Consider the following 20,651-nt stretch of genomic DNA (forward strand, 5'->3'; position numbering starts at 1 on the left):
AACTTAAGTTTTGTTCATTGCATTTTATGGTTAAGCACATTTATATAGCAAAATATATTTACAAGACAATCCAGTATTGGCTTAACCTCCACCGTTACAGATATCTATCCTTTTCCTGCATATATCTTAAAGCAAAAGCACTTTACTTTGTTTACTTTGTTCTCTGTGATCTTGACTGACAGTGAGTAAATATAACATGATTTTTAAAGTAATAGAGGTGTTATTACCTCTCATTTTCCCATAATACTAGAACTTGGGAGCAAGTAGACTCAAGTCGGACAAAAGGAAATTCTTCTTTGCTCAATGAGGAATTACTAAACTGATGTCCACAGGCATGGAAAAAGCATAGTTGAAAAGGGGGATTACATAGATTCATGCAGGAGAGGTTCATTATTGGCTACTGGCCATGGTGACTACAAGGAGCCTTCATATTCACAGGCAAGTAACTTCTGGATACCAGTGCTGGGAGGCAGCAATAGCAGGGTGCCTCAGCCTCTTGGCCTTGTTTGTTTGGCCCTCCAAGGCACCTGGTGGCCACTGTGGAGTAGGTGGACTGCTGGTCTGTTCCTACAGGCTTTATTTACATTGGGGAGGGGTTGGTTTTTTTACTGGCTGCAACTTCCTACTGTTAAAGCAAATGGAGCAGTTCTACACTTGTGGCTTATTTTAGTAGGTTTGTATTGCTGCTGACTGTTTCAGCAAACCAATCTTCTGAGGCTGCTGCAGGTCAAGGATGAGCACATTTTATTTATTTTATTTATATCCCGCCCTCCCCACCGGAGCAGACTCAGGGTGGCTCGCAACAATAAAATGAAAGCAATCAGTTTAAAAATTGCATAACATTAATATGACAATTTTAAAATTCATTAAAAATTAAAGCAATCATTAAAACAATCTGATATCGTATGTAGTTGTGTCGCTTCTGATGGCTTCAGTATTCTTACATTTTCTTCCACAATGATGGTAACTCTAGATCAGTTAAAGGCTAACCAGAAGATTGTGGTTTTACAGGCCTTGCGGAACTGAGCGAGGTCCCGCAAGGCCCTCACTTCCTCCGGTAGCTGGTTCCACCAGTAAGGGGCTGCTACCAAAAAGGCCCTCTCTCTGGAAGATTTTAGTCTTGCCTCCCTCGGCCCAGGGTTCACTAGTAGGTTTTGGGATCCAGATCTAAGTGCTCTCTGGGGAACGTGTGGGGAGAGACGGTCACTAAGGTAAGCAGGTCCTTGGCCATGTAGGGCTTTAAAGGTAATAACCACCACCTTGTATCAAATCTGGTATACTACTGGCAGCCAGTGCAGTTCCACCTGGGAAGCCCCAATAGCTGCGTTCTGCACTAGCTGGATTTTCCGGGTTCGAGACAAGGGCAGCCCCAAGTAGAGAGCATTACAGTAGTCCAACTTCAAGGTGACCATTGCATGGATCACAATTGCCAGGTCATTGCACTCAAGGAAGGGGGCCAACTGCCTCATCCTAACATGAAAAAATGCAGATTTAGCAGTGGCTGCTATCTGGGCCTCCATTGTCAAGGCAGGCTCCAGCAGCACCCCCAAGTTTCTGACCTTGTGCACCATTGTCAGTGGCTCACCGTCAAAAGCTGGTAAGGGGATTTCCCTGCCTAGACCGCCACAACTCAGGCAAAGGACCTTTGTCTTCGTCGGATTCAGCTTCAGTCGGCTCAGCCTAAGCCATCCAGCCACGGCTTGCAGTGCCAGGTCCATATTTTCTGGGACACAGCCAGACCGGCCATCCATCAGTAGATAGAGCTGGGTGTCATCAGCGTACTGATGGCAACCCAGTCCATATCTCTGGGCTATCTGGGCAAGGGGGCGCATATAGATGTTAAACAACATCGGGGAGAGCACTGCCCCCTGTGGCACACCGCAATTAAGCATATGCCTCCGAGACGACTCTCCCCCAATCGCCACCCTTTGTCCCCGACCCTCCATGAAAGAAGAGAGCCATTGCAAGGCCAACCCTGGAATCCCTGTGTTGGCGAGGCATTGGGATGGCAACCAATGGTCGACCATATCGAACGCAGCCAATAGGTCTAACAGCATCAGCACCGCTGAGCCACCTCAATCCAGATGTCGCTGGAGGTCATCCACCAGGGTAACCAGTACTGTCTCGGTCCAATGACCTGGGTGGAAGCCGGACTGGTGGGAATCTAGAAAACATACACCAGAAAATTATTTTTTCTGTTTTGCTGGAATGTGACTTTCTGTTAAGCTAGTACATTAATTTCCATTGGAATAGCTTTAAAAAGCAGGCTTCCCTAATAATTGAGTTATATTGTGACACTTAATTTTTAGCTTGTTGAATATTATGGGAATGATTTCACAATTTTTATATCTACCCACTGATGGGAAATATTGAAGCCCAGTTTCCTTTTGCATTTGAACACTAATTTCAAGATTGCATTTCAAGCTTAGGCTAATTCCCCAGTCAAAGGGTCTGAAGGTGACAGTTCCCATATACCAGTGTGGTTTTCACTTAGTTTTCCAGCTGTCATTGTAAAAACCCCAAGTTACAGCTTTCCCTCCAAGTCCCATGCTGATTCAAGCACATGAAAAGGCAGTGGAATTCTTTCTGTTCTAGATTATTCTGTCCCGTGTATGGCTTGGCTCTGTGCTGAATTGTTGTCCTCTGTGGAAAGTCTTAGTACCTAGGTTGTGACTGTTGTTTCTTATGTGTTTCTCCTATTTTCTAATAGTCTGTTTTACTTGGGCAGTGTTTGTACCAAATTGCAGCTCTCCTTATGTTCTTGAACATATTGTAACCCCTTCAGGGTGTACTTAATGGGAAGGGCTTCTCTTAGAGTCAGTGTGCATTGCTCTGTGTATGTACCAGATTTCATCTTGGACTCTAATATGAAAGTATCCAGTACCTGTTGGAGTTAATCTTGATTCTGTTTAGGTAGAAATTTATCAAAATGGTCTTTTCAGATTCATCTGGTAATCTGGGTGCTTCTGTACACACATGCCACGTTTCAGAATTGTAGTTTGTGGTCAAATATATTAAAAACTCATCACCACTGCCAGTTGCTGAGTGTATGTTTTTAGCATATTTAATAGTATAATGGGTGGTTCACACCAAGCACAGAAGCAGAGAAACAAGGCTTTCCCTTTTCTTTCTTTTTTGCTGTCAAGTCACAGTTGACTTACAGTAATGCCATAGGGTTCTTAAGGCAAGAGATATTCAGAGGTGGTTTCCTATTCCCTGCCTCCATGTCACAACTCTGGTATTCCTTGGAGGTCTCCCATCCAAATACTACCCAGGGCCCACCATGCTTAGCTTTTGCGACCTGACAAGATCAGGCTAGCCTGTACTATCCAATCCAGATCAGGGCAAACCAAGGCAGCTCAGAGACAATGTATGATTTCTCTGTACTTGGTCCCTTCAGATATGTGGGGAAAAGTGAGATTTCAAAAATTCTCCACCCTCCCAATAGCTTAATGAAAGCTGACTATACTCCAAGAAGTACACAGTAGTGTAAATCAGTTACGTAGGTTTTTTTGTGTAGAGGGGGGAATTTCTAGTGCCTTAAATAGAACATGATCTGATTTAACAGTTATTCTGATGTATCTTTAATAAACAGAATAAATCAAATTTCAAAAGCATCTTAACAGAGTTACATCCCTGCAGGAACAAATACTTGAAATGTTTGATTAGGAAAATGGGATTTAAATGTTATATTGAAACAAATTCACAGCTTTATGTGGAAATTATTTTTATCGGAATAATATCTGTAAATTTCAAAACAGTATAGCATGTCCAGTATAGCATTTAAGGGGAGGAAAAAAACAGCTATGAAAACTGTTCATCCACCAGTTTTAGCCCATTCAAAGAAGTGTGCACGCTATGTCATCAACAGAGTTCACCTTTCCACAGAAGTCACTGGATTACCTCAGTTTCGCAGAATCTCTCTGTCATTACTTATGAATTCCATAGCAGATTGGTGATTACACTGTGCAAGAGGGAGACCCATATGCAAGAATTTTATGTTGGATTTTGATTTGACCTATGCAGCCAGTTAAATACATGACTTTTAAAATGTATTCTCTCAAAATTCCTGGCAGTAGTCACCTGAAAGAAACCTGGAAAATTGAGCAGCTAAAACAGAACAAAATAACATCTATATTACAAAGTACATAGTAACTACAGGTTAAAAACATACACACAAAAGGTTCCTGACTTGCTTCTCAGGGTTCTCCCCACACACACTTTTACTGTTTCCTATTTCCCACTTTTGCTAATGTTTCAAATAACATTAATTACAATTATGAAATAGCTAAGTTTGCCTAATATTGTATTGGGCCAGTGAATGGAAACAGAAAATTTTATGTGGGGGGGGGGGGGAAATTCACCCTGAATCTCTGCTGAGGACAGCTGAGCATTAAAAATGAAGAAAACTGAAGGGGAAGAGGAATTTGCTTGCTCACGCTTTTAAAATTTTACAGAATCTTGCCTGGGGGGTGGGGAGAGAACCATATGAATAGTTTTTTTCCCCTTTGATTCTTTGTGGCCCCTTGCTTGTATCATGTTTTCAATTCTATATGAAGTTGCACATTTTCCTTAAGTACATGTGGGTTGGGTGGTGGGATCTCTTAATATTGTGGTCCCATGCCTTGCTTTTGCTCCCTGTGTCATCACCAGTATCATCTGGGGTAGAACTTGAAAGATGGGCTTCAGAGGGGCAGTTAATCTGGTCTCTCCTCAGCCATCTTGTTTACCTGAGCCTAGTCCAGATTGAGCATGGTTGGAGTGAGAATGGAGACAGCTCACCCATTGTTCTCTTCCTGTATGGAAAGGGGGTTCTTTTGGCTACCAGCACTCAGTGATGCAGGGTGGAAAATTTTTCCAGTGCTGTATTTTTCCATGGAAAAAAGTTCTACTTGGCATATAGACTGTTTAAATATAGTTGGTACTGTTGTGTTGCAAATCATTATAGATGGGCTAAAAATGGGATATGAAGTATGGACAAACCCCAGTACTTGTACATGGTGCATTTGCCTCCTTTTGTTGATGCTACTGACTTATTTACATTATTTAAGTTTGAATAAGAATTTTCCCAGATTTTTTCAGAGAAAACCCACATTGCTTGGGAGATCCACTTTGTTGTGTTTCAGAAGAACTCTTATTAAAGGGATGTCACAGAATTAAGTACTTAATGGAGAAGCTTATGCAGTTCGATGACTAGATAGGTGTAGCTTTCCACTATTCCAGAGTGCAGTTAAATTGCGATAATTCCAAAATAAGTGAAAGTATATGTAATGGATTGAACTCCCAGCACCTGTTGCCAGAAACCTTGGATCTAAATAAAATATGATAGAATATTATGAGTGCTGGTTTTAATTGAGGGCTTACTCTTAACATCTAATTGGGGGGAGAGATGTTACATCTGTAGTGGATCCTGGAATTTCTCATTGTGTACTGTTTTTATTGGGGGCATTAATCAGTGATATTGAATAATGTAAAACATGCTATGTGACATGGTAGCGGAAAGTGTCATCAAGTTATAGCTGACTTATGGTGACCCTGTAGGGTTTTCAAGACAAGAGACGTTCAGAGATGGTTTGCCATTTCCTGCTTCTGGGTCACAACCTGGTATTCCTTTGTGGGTCTCCCATCCAAATACTAGCCAGGGCCAACCCTGCTTAGCTTCCAAGATCTGACATGAATGGGCTAACCTGGGCTATCCAAGTCAGGACGCTATGTGAGATGCTCTGCTATATTTAGGAAGCTTCTGGTGAGAAATATACACTTAATGCACAGAGAATCCATATATTCTGGGGATACCTGTGATCGTCTGTACAGAGACAGATTGCCACACCATGCCTTTCTTGGCTTTGAGCCAGCCTCACATTTTTTAAGTACAGGGAATTAGTATTTTTCCTTAATAAGCTACCCTCAGATGTAGTTTGAAATAAGCCTATTTCTCTGCTCCATTCTTTGTTTATTTGTATTTTCCTATCTATGGGCCTGTAAAATATTTGCTATTAGTTGTAGCACTGTTGTGGCAACTGCTATTAGTAGTATAGTAGTAACTAAGAGCAGGAGGAGAGATACTTCCAAGCTGTTTCAGCCATGAACTTGGCAGCTTTATTATGAGATACTGACATTTTTGCTACTGCTATCAATGTAAAATTTCCAGGCATTTTGAAGCTGCAGAACAATTCTGTTGTTTTCCTCAGTTTTGCTTGGAGGTGGGGAGGAAATTTTGGAGGAAAGTGAACTACAGTACTTAATTTCCTTTCAAACCTAAACAGTGCTTTAACAACATAAATACATAATTTAAACTTTGAATGTAAAATTGTACTATTGGACATGCATATAGAATTTGAAATTATAAATGTCATGGGATTTCATAAAATTGTGATTGTACCCAACATTGAGACATAGCTGCAGATTGTTAAACCTATGCTGCCTTAAGATGTATATTTTAATTGTATCATATGAGAGGAAGGAATGAAATAAAACTTGAACAACCCTCCCCCCCAATTCCGTAGTAAAGAAAGAGTGTATTATGTAGACAGCAACAATTACATGGTCACAATAGGTAGGGCTACCAGTTTATCATCATCATTTATTACGTGTCTAAAAAGTTCAATTTAGTTGAATATTGGAGCAGTTACTGGAAGCACCTTGTCAAGAAGTTAATTCATCTGTCACCATTAAATGATGTAATGTTCTCATATAAACAGCGGATGAAAAGAATGCCATGCGCACGTGACACAACCTTCTGACGTGCACTGACAGATAAGCTTTGTGCTTCTACTGAGGGATCTGCAAGAGACACAATAAAATCATTACAGACAATACTAGGGAGATTAAGAATGCTTTGTGAATCTGAGAATGTCTAAAATCAATAATTTCTAGCATTTTTGCAATCGGGGATATAATTTCTACCAAAAAACATACCTCTGATGTGAGGCAAATGTTAGGACTGGTTTGTTGTGAAGGGCAGTATGTCCAGAGAGTGACCTAAAAGGCTTTCCTGGAGCAGCATTTATGAAAAACTCATGGGCTAATTTTTTCCTATCCCAGTAAATAGGCTATAGAAAAAACTACCCCATTGGCAGAATATAGTTTTCTACAATTGTTTTTCCACTGCATGTGATTTTTCTGTGTGCAGAGAGAAAAAATGTAAGTGGCTCTACTTCTAAGACATTGTTTACTATTGTACAGGTGAATGCCCTAAGGGGGAAAAGTTCTAAAGCCACTCATCTGTGTATTCTGATATTTTAGCAGTCTAGTTGAGGTAGATAACTCCAGGGGCTGTGGTCACCTAGGGATTGGCTCTGGGGAGCACCAAATTGGACACTCTCTGGGAAGGTGGAGGCTGCCCTCTCCCTCCTAGGTGATTTAAATCATGCAGGAGGGCACCCAGGAGCGGCCACTGCCCTTCCCATGCCTGGGAAAGGTCCCACTGATCAGCTGATTGGCAGGGCCTTTAAATTGCCCAGGAGGCCGGTGCCTGCTCCTGGGCACTCTCCCAATCATGGGTAGTGTTGGCAGAATCATCCAGGACGGCCTCCCCCTCCATTTAAAGAGCCTGCCAACCAGCTGGTTGGCTGGGTCTTTAAATCAGGGGAGAAGGGCAGCAGCTGCTCCTGTTGCTCTTCCCATGCATTTTAAATCTCGAAATGGGACAGCCTTCAAATCATGGCAGAGGTGCTTGAAGACCGCGCTTGCCCCTGCCGGCAATTCAGATTGCATGGGAAGAGCCGCAAGAGGAACTGCTGCCCGTCCTGCATGATTTAAAGATTCTGTGACCAGCTGGTTGGCGGGACCTTTCCCAGGCATGGGAAGGGCAGTGGCTGTTCCTGGGTGCCCTCCTGCACAATTTAAATTGCCCAGGAGGGAGGGGTGGCCCTCACTCTCCCAGCCTAGGGTGCCAGCAAGCCTGACATTCTACACTAGGATCAAAGAAGCCAACTCTATGACTCTGATTCTATTATTTTTAGTGTAGAATGTCAGCTTGGGGACAGGGCTAAACCAGGATTAAAAGTCTAGTGCAAAATTGGTCGTAGAGTCTGAAATGCCTTTTGGGTGATCTGCTTTCATGGGCTGCTAGGAAATAAGAATCTGTACAAGTCCCATCCTCACAGGCAATTGACAGTGCAGTCCTAAAGACATTTTCCTGGAAGTAAGTCCCATTGAGTAATCTGGAGAAGAATTCTGAGTAGATCTGTTTAGGATTGCTTTCTGAATGTATTAGTGGCATGTAAGGTATTTCAGAAACCTGGATTTAGTGTGTACAATTGGGCAATAAGGGCTTTGATGACCATCAATTCATAATCTGTATATAGTGGTTTAAAGTGGTATTTTTCCCTGTTGCGACCCTGTGGTCCATTTTTCCTGATTGAGTTCTGTTCCAGAGCTGTAATTGCCATCTCTTCCTATCCCTAGCAAAAATTTCTCTTGCAGTGTCTCAAACTATCATTGGAATAGGGCAGTTGCACATCAGGTATGTTCCAAAGTGACATCGTATTGTCCCGCCACCATCTTTAGGGGTGGGAGTAGAAGTCCCATTTTCTGTAGTGATGAGAGGGAAAATCTGTTGTTGGACCATGAAGCTGGAGTGTCATTAAGTATCACCAAGACTTCCTTTCCCCCCACCTGCATTGAAAAAAATCTTTTTACAGCAAAATCCTCATTACAGTTTATGGTGAAAAAGGAGATGTGTAAGTACGTACATATATGGTGATGCTGTGAGAAAGAAGTTTATATAACAAGCAGCACATATGCAGTCACACCCTCCCAAATGACTTAAAGAAATTTATATCATATATTACTTGGAAGAATAAATACTCATTAGACTCACATATTAGCAACCCTGTAAAGTTGCCTCTTAAACCCAGCATTGGTGGCCATATGCTGTATGTGACAGTGAAATCCATCCATTGTGCCTGTGAAGGATTTCATGTAGAGGGAGATAACGTTTGTCTGTAGAATGTGCTGCAAGGAGTAGACGAAGACTTGGTTTGGAACTCCTGCTTTGGAAACTAATTTGATTAAAAGAAGCTTTATTATTGGCATGACAAGATAACAGGTTCTTCCAAAACAAATCAGACAAATAGTTCCCGTTGAATAGAGGAAGGCCTTCTTTCCTGCCAACAGGACTTCCATTCAATTTAACAGTGTGTGTCCTTTTCACAGTTCTTATACAGAAAACGGTAATGATTACACAGTTAAGCTTTTTATTTTCAAATCGCTATTCAAGGCAAAACATTCAGAATTACATTTATGGTCATCAACTTGCCACTTTTGAATACTCAAAGATAGTTTTTTCCTTTGGAATTGCTTGCTCTGATCTTCAGTGTTAGGAGAATAGGTATATCTGAAGCAGTCCTTCCTTTCTGTAGGATGCTAGCAGATTGCTATTCGAAAGCCAGTTTTGAATGATATTTTCTATTAAGAATTATTTCTGTGATAGCCTGATACTACTTGGCCAAGAACAGGGGTGTTTGCTTTGCAGCCTTACAAGTACAAAATGTATTGTGCCTTCCCCTCAATCTGTACTCAGGTGTCCTAGGGCCTGGCCCTGTGGAATCTCCCTTTGAGCAGCTTCCTTCATCTTTTAGCAGGGAAAAGGTAATCCTATTGAAAGGCACAGGTCATTTATAAATACATTGTGAGAAACATACTACTCTTTCCATCTGAAATAAGCTAAGAGGTGAATTCTGGTAAAATGCTTTGGTCTTAGCCTCAAGGGAAATTCTAGAATGTGTAAATAAAAGTCTGTATGCAGCCAAACAATAAATGCAGGCACCTCTTACTGTAGAAGATGTCTGTTCTCTAAATGTTTGGTTAAAAATGCCATTTCAGATCTCTCATGGTGTCTAAAAAAACTTTTCAAGTGCCATCAGTTAAACATCCTCACCATTCTTAGTTCAAAACTCTTCCCTTTCCAATGAACACATGAAGTTGCCTTATACTGAATCACACCATAGATCTGTCAAAGTCAGTATTGTCCACTCTGCATGGGTTTTAGGTTCTTATCACCTACTGTCTGGTGATGACTGGGGAAGGCAATGGCAAACCACCCCATAAAAGTCTGCAATGAAAATGTTGTGATGGAACATCACCCCAGAGTTGGAAATGACTGGTGCTTGCACAGGGGACTACCTTTACCTTTACTGTCTGGTCCTTTTAACTGGAAATGCCTGGGATTGAAGCTGGGGCCTTCTGCATGCAGAGCAAATGCTCTCCCACTGCCTTTCCCCAGTGCAGTTTTAGAAACCATTGTTGCCATTCGTTTGACTGAAACCTTTCTACAAGGGGAAGATATTTTTGAACTGTCTTCTCCAAAGTAGTAGTAGTTCTCCAAAAGCATTCTTCAAAGGTATCTCTGAAGGCAGAGGCCTGTTTTCTTTCTCCCTACTATCTTCCCCTTCTCTAAAGCAGCAGTGAAAGCAGAGAAAGTCTACTCTCCAAACTCATTTCTGATATGTCCCGTCTCAAAGTGGTAGCCTTTGACCTTTACTTATTCTGAAATATTTGCTTGCTTTAATTGTGTTAGCTGCTAAAGGCCTTCCAGAATGCTAAAACAGATTTAATATCTAGAGTGTTGGAACTTCAGCTGTGAAATTAATCTCTTAAAGAGTGCTCAAACACAGAATGGCCAAACATGTAATGTTTATAATTTAAAATAATTCAATGTCTCGTTACTTCAGCCTGGACTATGAGATGTAGTTGGGAGCTAGACCATTTGTGCTCACAGTAATAGCCTGTATGCTGTCACTGGGAAGGGTTCATGGGGCCTGCTTATCCAAGAAGGGCCAGCAAATTCAGCAAGGTTGTAGGTAATCTGCATTCTGTCTGCAGTACTGGTATAGAATAGTTTTTGCTATTAAATTTGACTGTAATTGTATTCAACTAGGATCTGAAATTTAAAGCTTTAATGTTTATCCTGGAAATCAGATGCATAAAACAGCTATCAAATATGTAGCCTTAGCACAACACATCCAATTTTACTCTGTTTTAAATTATTAAAATTCATTGGGAATAACAACTTATATTTCCTGTATAGGTTGAGTCATTTATTTTGGACCAAGAAGATCTGGATAACCCGGTGCTCAAAACAACATCAGAGATATTTTTGTCAAGTGCTGCTGAAGGAGCGGACCTTCGAACAGTGGATCCAGAAACTCAAGCAAGACTAGAAGCCTTGCTGGAAGCAGCAGGTAGTCTTTTTCTTTTTTAATTATGTGTTATCTTTTGAGGGGAGAATGAGTACATTGTACGATCACATAGGAACCTGAAGCTAAAAACTGGAACAGTGGGATTGTATCCAAGGATACAACAGTTGGACTGTATCCATCAGGAGAATTTTTGCTGATTTCCCTTCCCACTGTAGATACTGTGTGTCTTGCACTGCTTCTCAGGTCCCCTGAACATGAACCAGTGTTATTTAGGGTGCAGCAAGAGTGGAAAGGTAGGAAAGTTCTGGCCCTTTTGAAGGGTTGCATGCAACTGTCAGGTGTCTGGAACAGAGAAAAACTTTTTAAGGGACCTCCAGAAGAAGAAAATTGCTTCTCTAATAGAAGAAACAGTAGCAGAAATTCTGAATTTAAACCATGTTGGAAGTGAGTTGGGGCATCAGAATACTACTCTTCAGATAACTTGAAACTGAACAATTTACCATGAAACACATTTCTTAAAGGTGAACTTCAATTTGTTCTTTGAGTCCTTTAAGGCCAACAAAGTTTTATTCAAAGTAGCTTCTGTGTACATGCACACTTCTTCATACCCAGTGAAATGGAAATTACCGGTCCATATATATGCGTAGAGGGTGATCGGTAAATTAGCATACAGCATAATGAAGACAAACAGGAATAACAAGCTTAGTTTATATGGTTGCCATTTGTTTGGGTTTAATTCTGGGGAAGACATAGTGAAGGAAATAAATATGTCAAAATTAGAGATTAATGGGCAGGTGTATCCTTAATTGTGGAAACCTGAGAATAATTTACGAGACCCTGCTATTATGCGCCATCTGTCGTCTCTCAATCATGGAGGTTACTTTACAGCTGCTGCTGCTTCGAAGCGGGACAACTGGCTGTGTAGAGTTATCTTCCCTGTGCTCAGACCAGAGAAATACATTCCAGTCTACCATTCCAAATTACATTACATTCTCTCCATTATGTTACGTTACAACCTACTATTACAACCTATCTATCCTGTGTAAGAAATAAAAATAAAACAGCCCTGATCTAGATAGCCTAGGCAAGCCTGATTTCATAAGCAAAGCAAGGTTGACTCTGGTTAGTACTTGGATGGAAGATCTCCTTGAAATTCAAGTTGAGATGACAGGCAGGCTTTCAGCCACTTCTGAGTATCCTCCATGCCAAGTAGGGGTCAGTCACCAGAGGTCAACATGACTTCCAGGTACAGACACACACTCACACACACAAATACAAAATAATACCAAAAATATAATAATAAAGAGGCCTTTCTGGGGGATTGAGAATACAGATATAAGGGCCAGATGAGGTTAGCATATGTAGTGAGATGAGAAACCAATATCCTTGTTAAGTCCTGGGGATTCCATTATTGCAGTTTTGCAATCCCCTTTCTAGTCTGTTCCTGAAGTTCCTTTGCTATAAAAAAAAGCTACTCTGAGGTCACCCATTGTATGTCCTGGAAGTTTGTGGGTTCCCATACAGGTTTCTAGCTTTTGTGATTCCTGATGTTAGCTTTGTGTCCATTTACCCTTTGGCATAAGGTTTGGCCTGTTTACCCTAAGTAGAGAACCAAGGCATTTAATGGCATATATAATGTTAGAAGTTATGCATGTGAATAAGCCTGTGATTATGTAGTTGATATTGTTAGGCCTAGTGATTGTGTTGTCTGGGTGTATGTGGCAGCAACGTTGGCATCTGGTTTTATTGCAAGATCTGGTACCAGTGTCCATGTTCAAATTAGATGCTGTATTATTGTGGGTGAGGAGTTGTTATGAGATTGGGAGGTTGTTTGTGTGCAATAAAAGATTTGTTCCCAGTATTTGTGAAAGAGAACTGTCATTATCCAGTAGAGGTTGTCAGCTGCTGCTGGTGTATTGAACTGTTTGTATGTGACCACTAGTAGTGTTCAGTTATTTACTCTTTTCAGCCTGTCTTGCAACAGGTTTTCTCTGGGTACTATTCTGGCTTTGTTAATCTGTTCTTGACTTTATCAGGTGGATACTTTAGTTCCAATAAGGTTTGTTGTGGATCCGTCAGGTGAGAATCTCTGTCTGTAGAATTGGAGCAGATGTGATTGTAGTGTAGAGCCTGGCTATATACGATGGGTCGTTTGGTGTGTTTAGGATGGTAGCTGGAGGCATGTAGGTATGTTTGTCGGTCAGTAGGTTTCAGGAATAAGGTAGTGTCTATGGGTGGATTGTCTGTTTTTACACAGTTGTAACCATACAAACTAAGCTTGTCATTCCTGTTTGGTCCTCATTATGCTGTATGCTAATTTACTGCTCACCCTCAACTATATGTATGGACTGGTAATTTCCATTTCATTGTATTTGAAGAAGTTTGCAATTTCTCTGTTCTTAGCCAAATAATTTAAAAGGAGACCAGGTTCTTTTAAACGTGGTCCCTGTTGCTGTCAAATGCAAGGAATTAAAATTAAAAGTTAGTTTGGCTAAAACATATTGTTCCCAAAGTCTGGAGTGCCAAGCTGAACAGAGAAACTTTATACCTGTTATATTTAATTTAGGCTCCTTTGCTGTTTTGTTGGTGTTGTTGTACCACTGTTTTAATTTTTGAGTACATTTAATTTTAAAAAAGAAGTGTGCATTCACATGGAAGCTTATACCTTGAATAAAACTTTGTTGGTCTTAAAGGTGCCACTGGGCTCAAACTTTGTTCTGCTGCTTCAGACATACACAGCTACCCACCTGAATTGAATTTATCCTGAAAGTGTGGTAAAGGCTTGTAAAATGGTAGTGTGATAGAGCATAAGCAGGAAGACATGAAGTAACTCGTGGTTGATGGCAACATCAAGATAATGAATTGATGTTGGTAATTGGAGAAAGCAAATGTTGGAACACTTAGGAAATAAGAGCAAAGGGTTCAACAAGTATGCAGTGTATGGAAACTTTTCTTAACTTTCAGTTGTTGCATCAACACTAGAAAGTAAAGGATATCATTGTTTCTCAAACTTATTCTTGAACAGATTTGCCTCAGATCTTGTCAAGAATGAACCATGTGGAGTCTAAAGTCTACATGTATATTTGTATTGTGTGTGTAGTATGCTCTCCAGGCTTGTCTTGGTGCAGTAACTTTATCAAGTTGCTCATAAATTTGATCTCAGTCGCTCTTTGAGCAACTCACACGTGAAGCAAAAGTAGGCCTTATTGAAGAAATTCAAGAAAAGTATTTCAAACAGAGTATATATGTCTGTGGCAGTGTTAACACACAAAACAATAAAGCTATCTAGCTGACATGTATTTTAGGTCTTACAGTAACAGTGATGGTGTTTATAGTTTAAGCATAGAGACCAGAGCATAATACAAATCTTCTGGCAGCAGAGCAGAGGTAGTGTGGAAAAGGATAAAGGGTAGGATTCCCTTTTTCCATCAAAAGCTATACTTTATAGAAAACTGCTGGATATAATCTTCCAATTTTCCCAACCAATCACAGGAATGTATCCATGGTTCTTTCTGAGTAGAGGAATGCAAAAAAAATAAATAAATAAAAAAATTGTACTTTTGGGTTGTGGGCAATATTCTCTCTAAGCTGAAAAGTCTTGTGAGCAAAAATTCTACTTTGTGAGCTACTGGCATTAAAGCTGCGAGCTACTGCATAAATTAGTGTGCTCTGGAGTCATCCTTCCTGAGCTAAGACAAAAATGTGAGAGCTGGAGGTTTAAAATCTGTGAGCTAGCTCACGCTAACTCAGTTTAGAGGGAACACAGTGTCCCTCTAAGGGAACATTAGTTTCAGTGGAGGGGGGAAAGGCATTTAAAGGGATCCCAGTCCCTTTAAACACCTCCCAGTGGCAAGTTTAACTGGAATGTGTTTACAAGGATTGCACACTCTTTAAACCAGGGGTGTCAAACCCATTTGTTATGAGTGCCAGATCTGACATAAATGAGACCATGTTGGGCTGGGCCATGTGTGTACCTATTTAAGATACAGTAGCTTTATAAACTTTATAAAGGACACAGAAAAACACAATTAAAGATTATTTATTTAAAACAAACCTTAAAATAAAACATGCTTTTAACAGTAGCACTTATTGGTCTCAAAGGTTCTTTCTTTGTATTTCTCCCATGGGATCCAGGGAACTGGGCAAAGGAAGCTTTGGCTCTTTCCTTCCTTCCCCAGGGGATGAGGAGGAGGAGCCTCAGCCAGTAGAAGGACTTGGCTCAGTAGTTCTGTGCAATTGAGAGAGCCTGGCAAAGCAAGCTCTCCACCCCTCCCCCTTCCTCCCCAAGGAAGGAGCCTCAGCCAATGGAGAAAATAGGGGTTTTGCTCTGTAGCTCCTGTGTGATTGTGCGAGCCTTGCAAAGTTAGCTGTGATGGAGTAGGAAGCAAGAGAGTGGGAGAAGGAAGCAGATGACAGCCAGTTACTCGGGGGCCTGATTGGTGCCCTCTGGGGGCCTGATTTGGCCGCTGGGCCTCATGTTTGACACTCCTGCTTCAAACACTCTAACTGGGGCTATCTGGAAGTCCTGAAAAATCTCAAAAATTTTCAGGATTTTGGGGGCTCAGCCATTTTGGATAGCCAGAAAAATATCCAGTTGAAAGAATACTAGCTATTTTTTTGTTTTTTGACTTGGATATAGCCAAATGCATACCCCTATTTCTGAGGTGAGAATGAGGGGAGTGGCTGACACCTGCAGAGAACAATGAAATGAAAGCTTAGCTGCAACATTCCTCTCAGATGGCTTCTCTCTTGACAGAAGTAGTTATAAACAGATTTGTTCATAAATCTAGCAAATTTTGAACATCAATGTTGAATGTCAACTGCCATTCTATTCGGATTTATAGAATTTTACTGAAATTTTGTCTTGTATAGGCTTGACAAATTTTCTTTAGGAGCCAGACTCATTTTTCAGCCTAGAGGGCTTCATATTTTAATGATCATATTTTCTATTGCTACCACAAAACCTAATCCTAACTTCTTCACTAATTGTAAAGTTATTAGAGTTATGACTAAAGTGTTGTAGTACATGAATTACCATTAAATCCCTTAACGGTCTGGAGCCAGTCTCCAGGATTGTCTCTCCCAGTATTTCCCCAGAAGAGCCTTAAGCTTGGGAGATCAAAATCCACTGGTGGTCCCTGGCCCAAGAGATATCTGGCTATCCTCAACTAGAGCCAGGGCCTTTTCAGCGTTGGCCTGGTGGAACTCTCTACCTAGTGACATCTGCGCCCTGTGGGACTTAGCTCAGTTATGCAGGGCATGCAACACAGAGCTGTTCCACCAGGCCTATGGTTAAGGACAGCTGCAGTTCTTTTGGCCTCACTATGGCCTTTATCATCTTCGGGTCATGACCTGCCCGGGGGGGGGGGGAGCAATTATTTATATTGTGTGTGTGTGTGTATATATATATATATGTGTGTGTTTGTGTGTGTGTTATTCACGTACACACACACAGAGTAGCCATTGTCACTGCCTCAACAAGAAGCTAACCTCTAACCCTGACCCAATTCTCATAATTCCGTTATTGCTTTAAAAATATCTCTTTAATTAAATATTGGCGAGAGTATAGCAGCTGGTTAAGAAATTAATTCATTTCTCACCAGTAAATGGTGTTAAGTAAATCTGTAAACAAGCAATGACAGGAACTTCATGCACATTTATTTTTATGTCATAGAGCAAAATTTTCTGATGCAAAGTCATCATTCAGCTTTGTACTTCTATTGAGAATTTCCAGGAGATGCTGTACCAGAATCACTGCTGAACATACTAAGTGCAATAATGAAATTTGTAGGCTTCATAGCAACCTGGTGCCTAGAATTTGTTGAGCCCTGCACTAAGATGGCTACAATACATCAAAGTCACATTTGGGTAGGGAATAGCATAAAGAACAGAAAAATTGAGCGTGACTTCAAAATTAGACGATATTACAGGTTAGAGTATTGCAGAAATTTTAACCTACTGGTTAGGTAGCAGAGGTATTCATTAAAAAGCAAATAGAAGTTTTAAGGCCTGTCACCTTTGTCTCTGAGATTTAGGAACCACTTCAAGCTAGGTTGACCAACTAATCACTCAGAATCAATTCAGATTCACAAAAAAGGCACATACCACCTTAAAAATGAACAGATTTTTTTTTAATAGCATGTGCTTTTGGAGTGGACTATAAGCCATGGGGAAGAACTGCCCCCCCCCCCCCGCTTGGGGGGGATCCAGAAACCTTTGGAAAAACTGACATCAATGCTTCCTCTAAGCTGTAGAGTTGAGAGCAAAAATTCTACTTCATGAACTACTGACATAAAAATTGTGAGCTACTGCATAGGTTAGTTTGCTCTGGTGCCATTTCTTGAGCTAAGACAAAAATGTGTGAGCTGGGAGCTAAAAAACTGTGAGCTAGCTCTCACTCAGCTTAGAGGAAGCATTGACTGACATATATGCAATACTTATTTTCCTGTCAAACCTAGACATATTTTAATACTTAAATAACTTAAATGATCCATTTATAAAACTGCATTTGGCATATTTATGTAATTTAAAAGCAAAATTGTAAATAGACACAATTTGAGAGTATGCTGCATGCTGCTGCACTATGTGCTGTTTTAGTGCATGTATCTTACGTTTTGCTAAGAAGTAGGGGAAAATTAGAAAACAGATTGTATAGTAAACCAAATGAAATGTGTTTGAACAGAAGTGAGCTTATACATTCACCATATGACTACTAGAAGAACTGAATATCAAGTAAAACTTCATAACACTGAATTTTGAATGAGTTAATTGCATATTAATTGTCACTAGAACTATTCTCATTTAAATAACAAACATATAGTTAAAACGTATATTTTAAAATGGTGTGTTTATCTGCAATGCTACACAGACATTTCACTAATTCTAAAAGAGAAAATGTTTCATAGGAGTCTTTTAAGTGCTGCCAGCAGTTTCCCATTGGAAAGATCCCTTTGGGTTAGCATAGGAAGTTTGTTTCTGGATTTTTTTTGCTGTTCCTCCAGGTCTTCACATATCTGGCTAGGGCAAAATCATTAGATACCTCTAAAGACCTGGCTGAAGGCATTTTTGCCAGTGAAGAAGGGATGGAGGCCCCCCCCCCCCATTTTTGGAAGCAGAGTTTTTGGGAAATTTAGTGTGCTGTTGGGCAGAGGCAGGATAATTTCTTTAGTTAGCAGAGCTTGGCTGACAGTACTTTGGATCCAGCCGTTAATCTTTATGGTGCTGCCAGTCTCTTTTTTTTCTCTTTGCTGCAACAGATTAAACTGCTTCCCTGGTCAGATTCACAATTCAATAAGCTAATTAAAATATTTACATAATTGAAGACTTAACATTAATCCACCAATGTGTCCTAACCTTCCCTCCAGATTAACGTATTTCTTACCTTAATCTTTGTATGATTAATCTGTATACTTAAGTCTCCCAATGAATTTAAATTTCCTTCTCTGGAAACTTCACAACTCTTTATCAAACTGTACTCAACCAGAATTTGTTAGGGATTAAATAATTTTCGGACTATTTCATTGCAAGCAGTTGTGTGGCTGTGGTTAAACTTCTTGCTGCAGTAATTCCTGCTCGTTGAATAAACTGAACTAAAGTGCATGGTATCTGTGTGGCACATGAAGTGCTGCTATTGTGGCAAAATTGTAGCAGTGTGCCCTTTAAAAACCTAATCATGTTTATGTTTCAGATAAAATTTTAGAAACATAATATCTAAAGAGATAAACATGATGTTACTTGTGGCATTGCCATAAAGTAAGAAAATTCTGGGAAATTGCTCTGGAATGAAGGAAATTTGTTTGCATTTGTAGCATTTAATTTTGACAGTTAGGCATTTAGCTATCAAAAGTAAATTTGTCTCAACTATCAATCTATGTTGAGTGAATTCTTGTATCATTCAGTTTGTTTGTTAATGTAAAGTTTACCTTCGCTTTTATAATACCTCTATCTAAGAGGAACTGCCGAACTGTGGTTGAGAGAGCTCGTAGAGAGCTCAGCTTTCCCCCCTTTTAACAGGAGTCCCCCCAGAAATTGTCTTACCAACTTGCTTTTCTCCTCTTCCTAAATTTCAAGATTGTTTTCATTCAGTTAATTCAAATTCAGATTTTAATTTAAACCAGTTATTTTTTATGAATTTTTAAATGAAAAGTTTTGTGAATCTTTTAAAACATCAAAAATCTGATTTTGAAAACATGTTTGATTTTAAATATTGTTAAATATTGTCAAGTACAATGTTACCAAGTAGGTGTTGGCACACTTCATTGTGTGAGTCAAGACAGGGCTGAGGGTTTCTTTGCACCCCCCGCCCCCAGCAGGGCTGAGTGACAACTGAGTAGCACAGCTTCCACGTGCTGTAACTGCAGGCGTTTCCCAAGTAAGAAGTACTGGCCTGCTCCTACTTAGCATGAACATTTTTTAAAACTGACTTTTAAAGGTTGTTGCTGTTTTCATTTCATTAAAACTGATTTTAAATTTTATTGGGAAAATGCATCAGAAATACCCAGTGTTATGATAACGTGTCTAGGTAAATACATAAGAAAACAGACATTACATAATGGAATTACTGTTATTGTTACTACTGTTGTTATTATTTGATCACCTCATCCTAGCATGTTTGGCTGAGTGATGTACAAAATATATCATAAAAACAACATATAGCCTAAAACAACACAACATATTAACACTAAAACTTTTCAGAAAAATATGAGTTATTTTGTGCGCATTTTGGACTACCATATAGTGTGGGTGGGGAGAACTTCCAAAGCGTCTGGGGGGGATGTGTGCAAAAAAAGAGGAAAAGATGCCAGCCGAAGATAAACCATTGCTGCCCTCAACCAAAAGCCTGGTGGAGCATCTCTCCTTTACAGGCCCTGTGGAAGTGTATAAGATCCCAGATATAATTTGGCAGAGGGTTCTACCAGATTGGGGCCAGGCCCCCCCCCAAAAGGTCCTCATTGAGGACAGCCGGACCTCCCTAGGGCCAGGGATCACCAGCAATTGCTGTCAGTGTGTAGCACTCTTCCAGGTACATACCAGAGGAGATGGTCCCACAGATATGCTGGTCTCAGATTGCTCAAGGCCTTAAAAGTCAGAACCAAAACCTTGAACTTGACTCAGTATCCACTGGGAGCTAGTGTAGCTGATGCAGCACTGGTATATGTGCCATCCACAGTGTTTCCATCAGGACTCACACTGCTGCATGATCCAGTTGCTGAGCTTGGCAAAGATGAAAAAATGCCAGTTTGGCAGTATGCATGGCCCATTCAACAACAACAATGGCCCATTGAAAGGGAGGAATCCAGAATCGCACCCAGACTCTTGACAGATGGTGCCGGCATCAATGGTGCCCTGTCAAGAGCCAGGAGCCTGCACTCCAATCGTAGTCCAACTGCTTCCGCCCCAGCCACAGAACCTCCATCATTGGTAGACTCAGCTTCAACCTGCTTTTCCATACCCATTCCACCACAAATTCTATCTGAAGCCTTGTTGGGCAAAGGCTCCACAGCGCCC

The 20,651-nt window shown here is 40.5% G+C and overlaps 1 protein-coding gene across 10 annotated transcripts in view; it reads left to right on the top strand.

Annotated features, from left to right (window-relative positions):
• The window catches only part of ANKHD1 (ankyrin repeat and KH domain containing 1), a 143,660-nt gene that overhangs the window by 8,941 nt on the left and 114,068 nt on the right, over positions 1 to 20,651 (top strand). For all 10 annotated transcript variants that reach the window (XM_060253966.1, XM_060253959.1, XM_060253960.1 and 7 more), the window contains exon 2: positions 11,033 to 11,186. In XM_060253966.1, the coding sequence (XP_060109949.1) occupies positions 11,033 to 11,186 (154 nt within the window). The remainder of the gene's footprint in view (positions 1 to 11,032; positions 11,187 to 20,651) is intronic.

Source organism: Heteronotia binoei, chromosome 14 (genome assembly GCF_032191835.1).
Source record: "Heteronotia binoei isolate CCM8104 ecotype False Entrance Well chromosome 14, APGP_CSIRO_Hbin_v1, whole genome shotgun sequence".
NCBI classification, from domain to species: domain Eukaryota; kingdom Metazoa; phylum Chordata; class Lepidosauria; order Squamata; family Gekkonidae; genus Heteronotia; species Heteronotia binoei.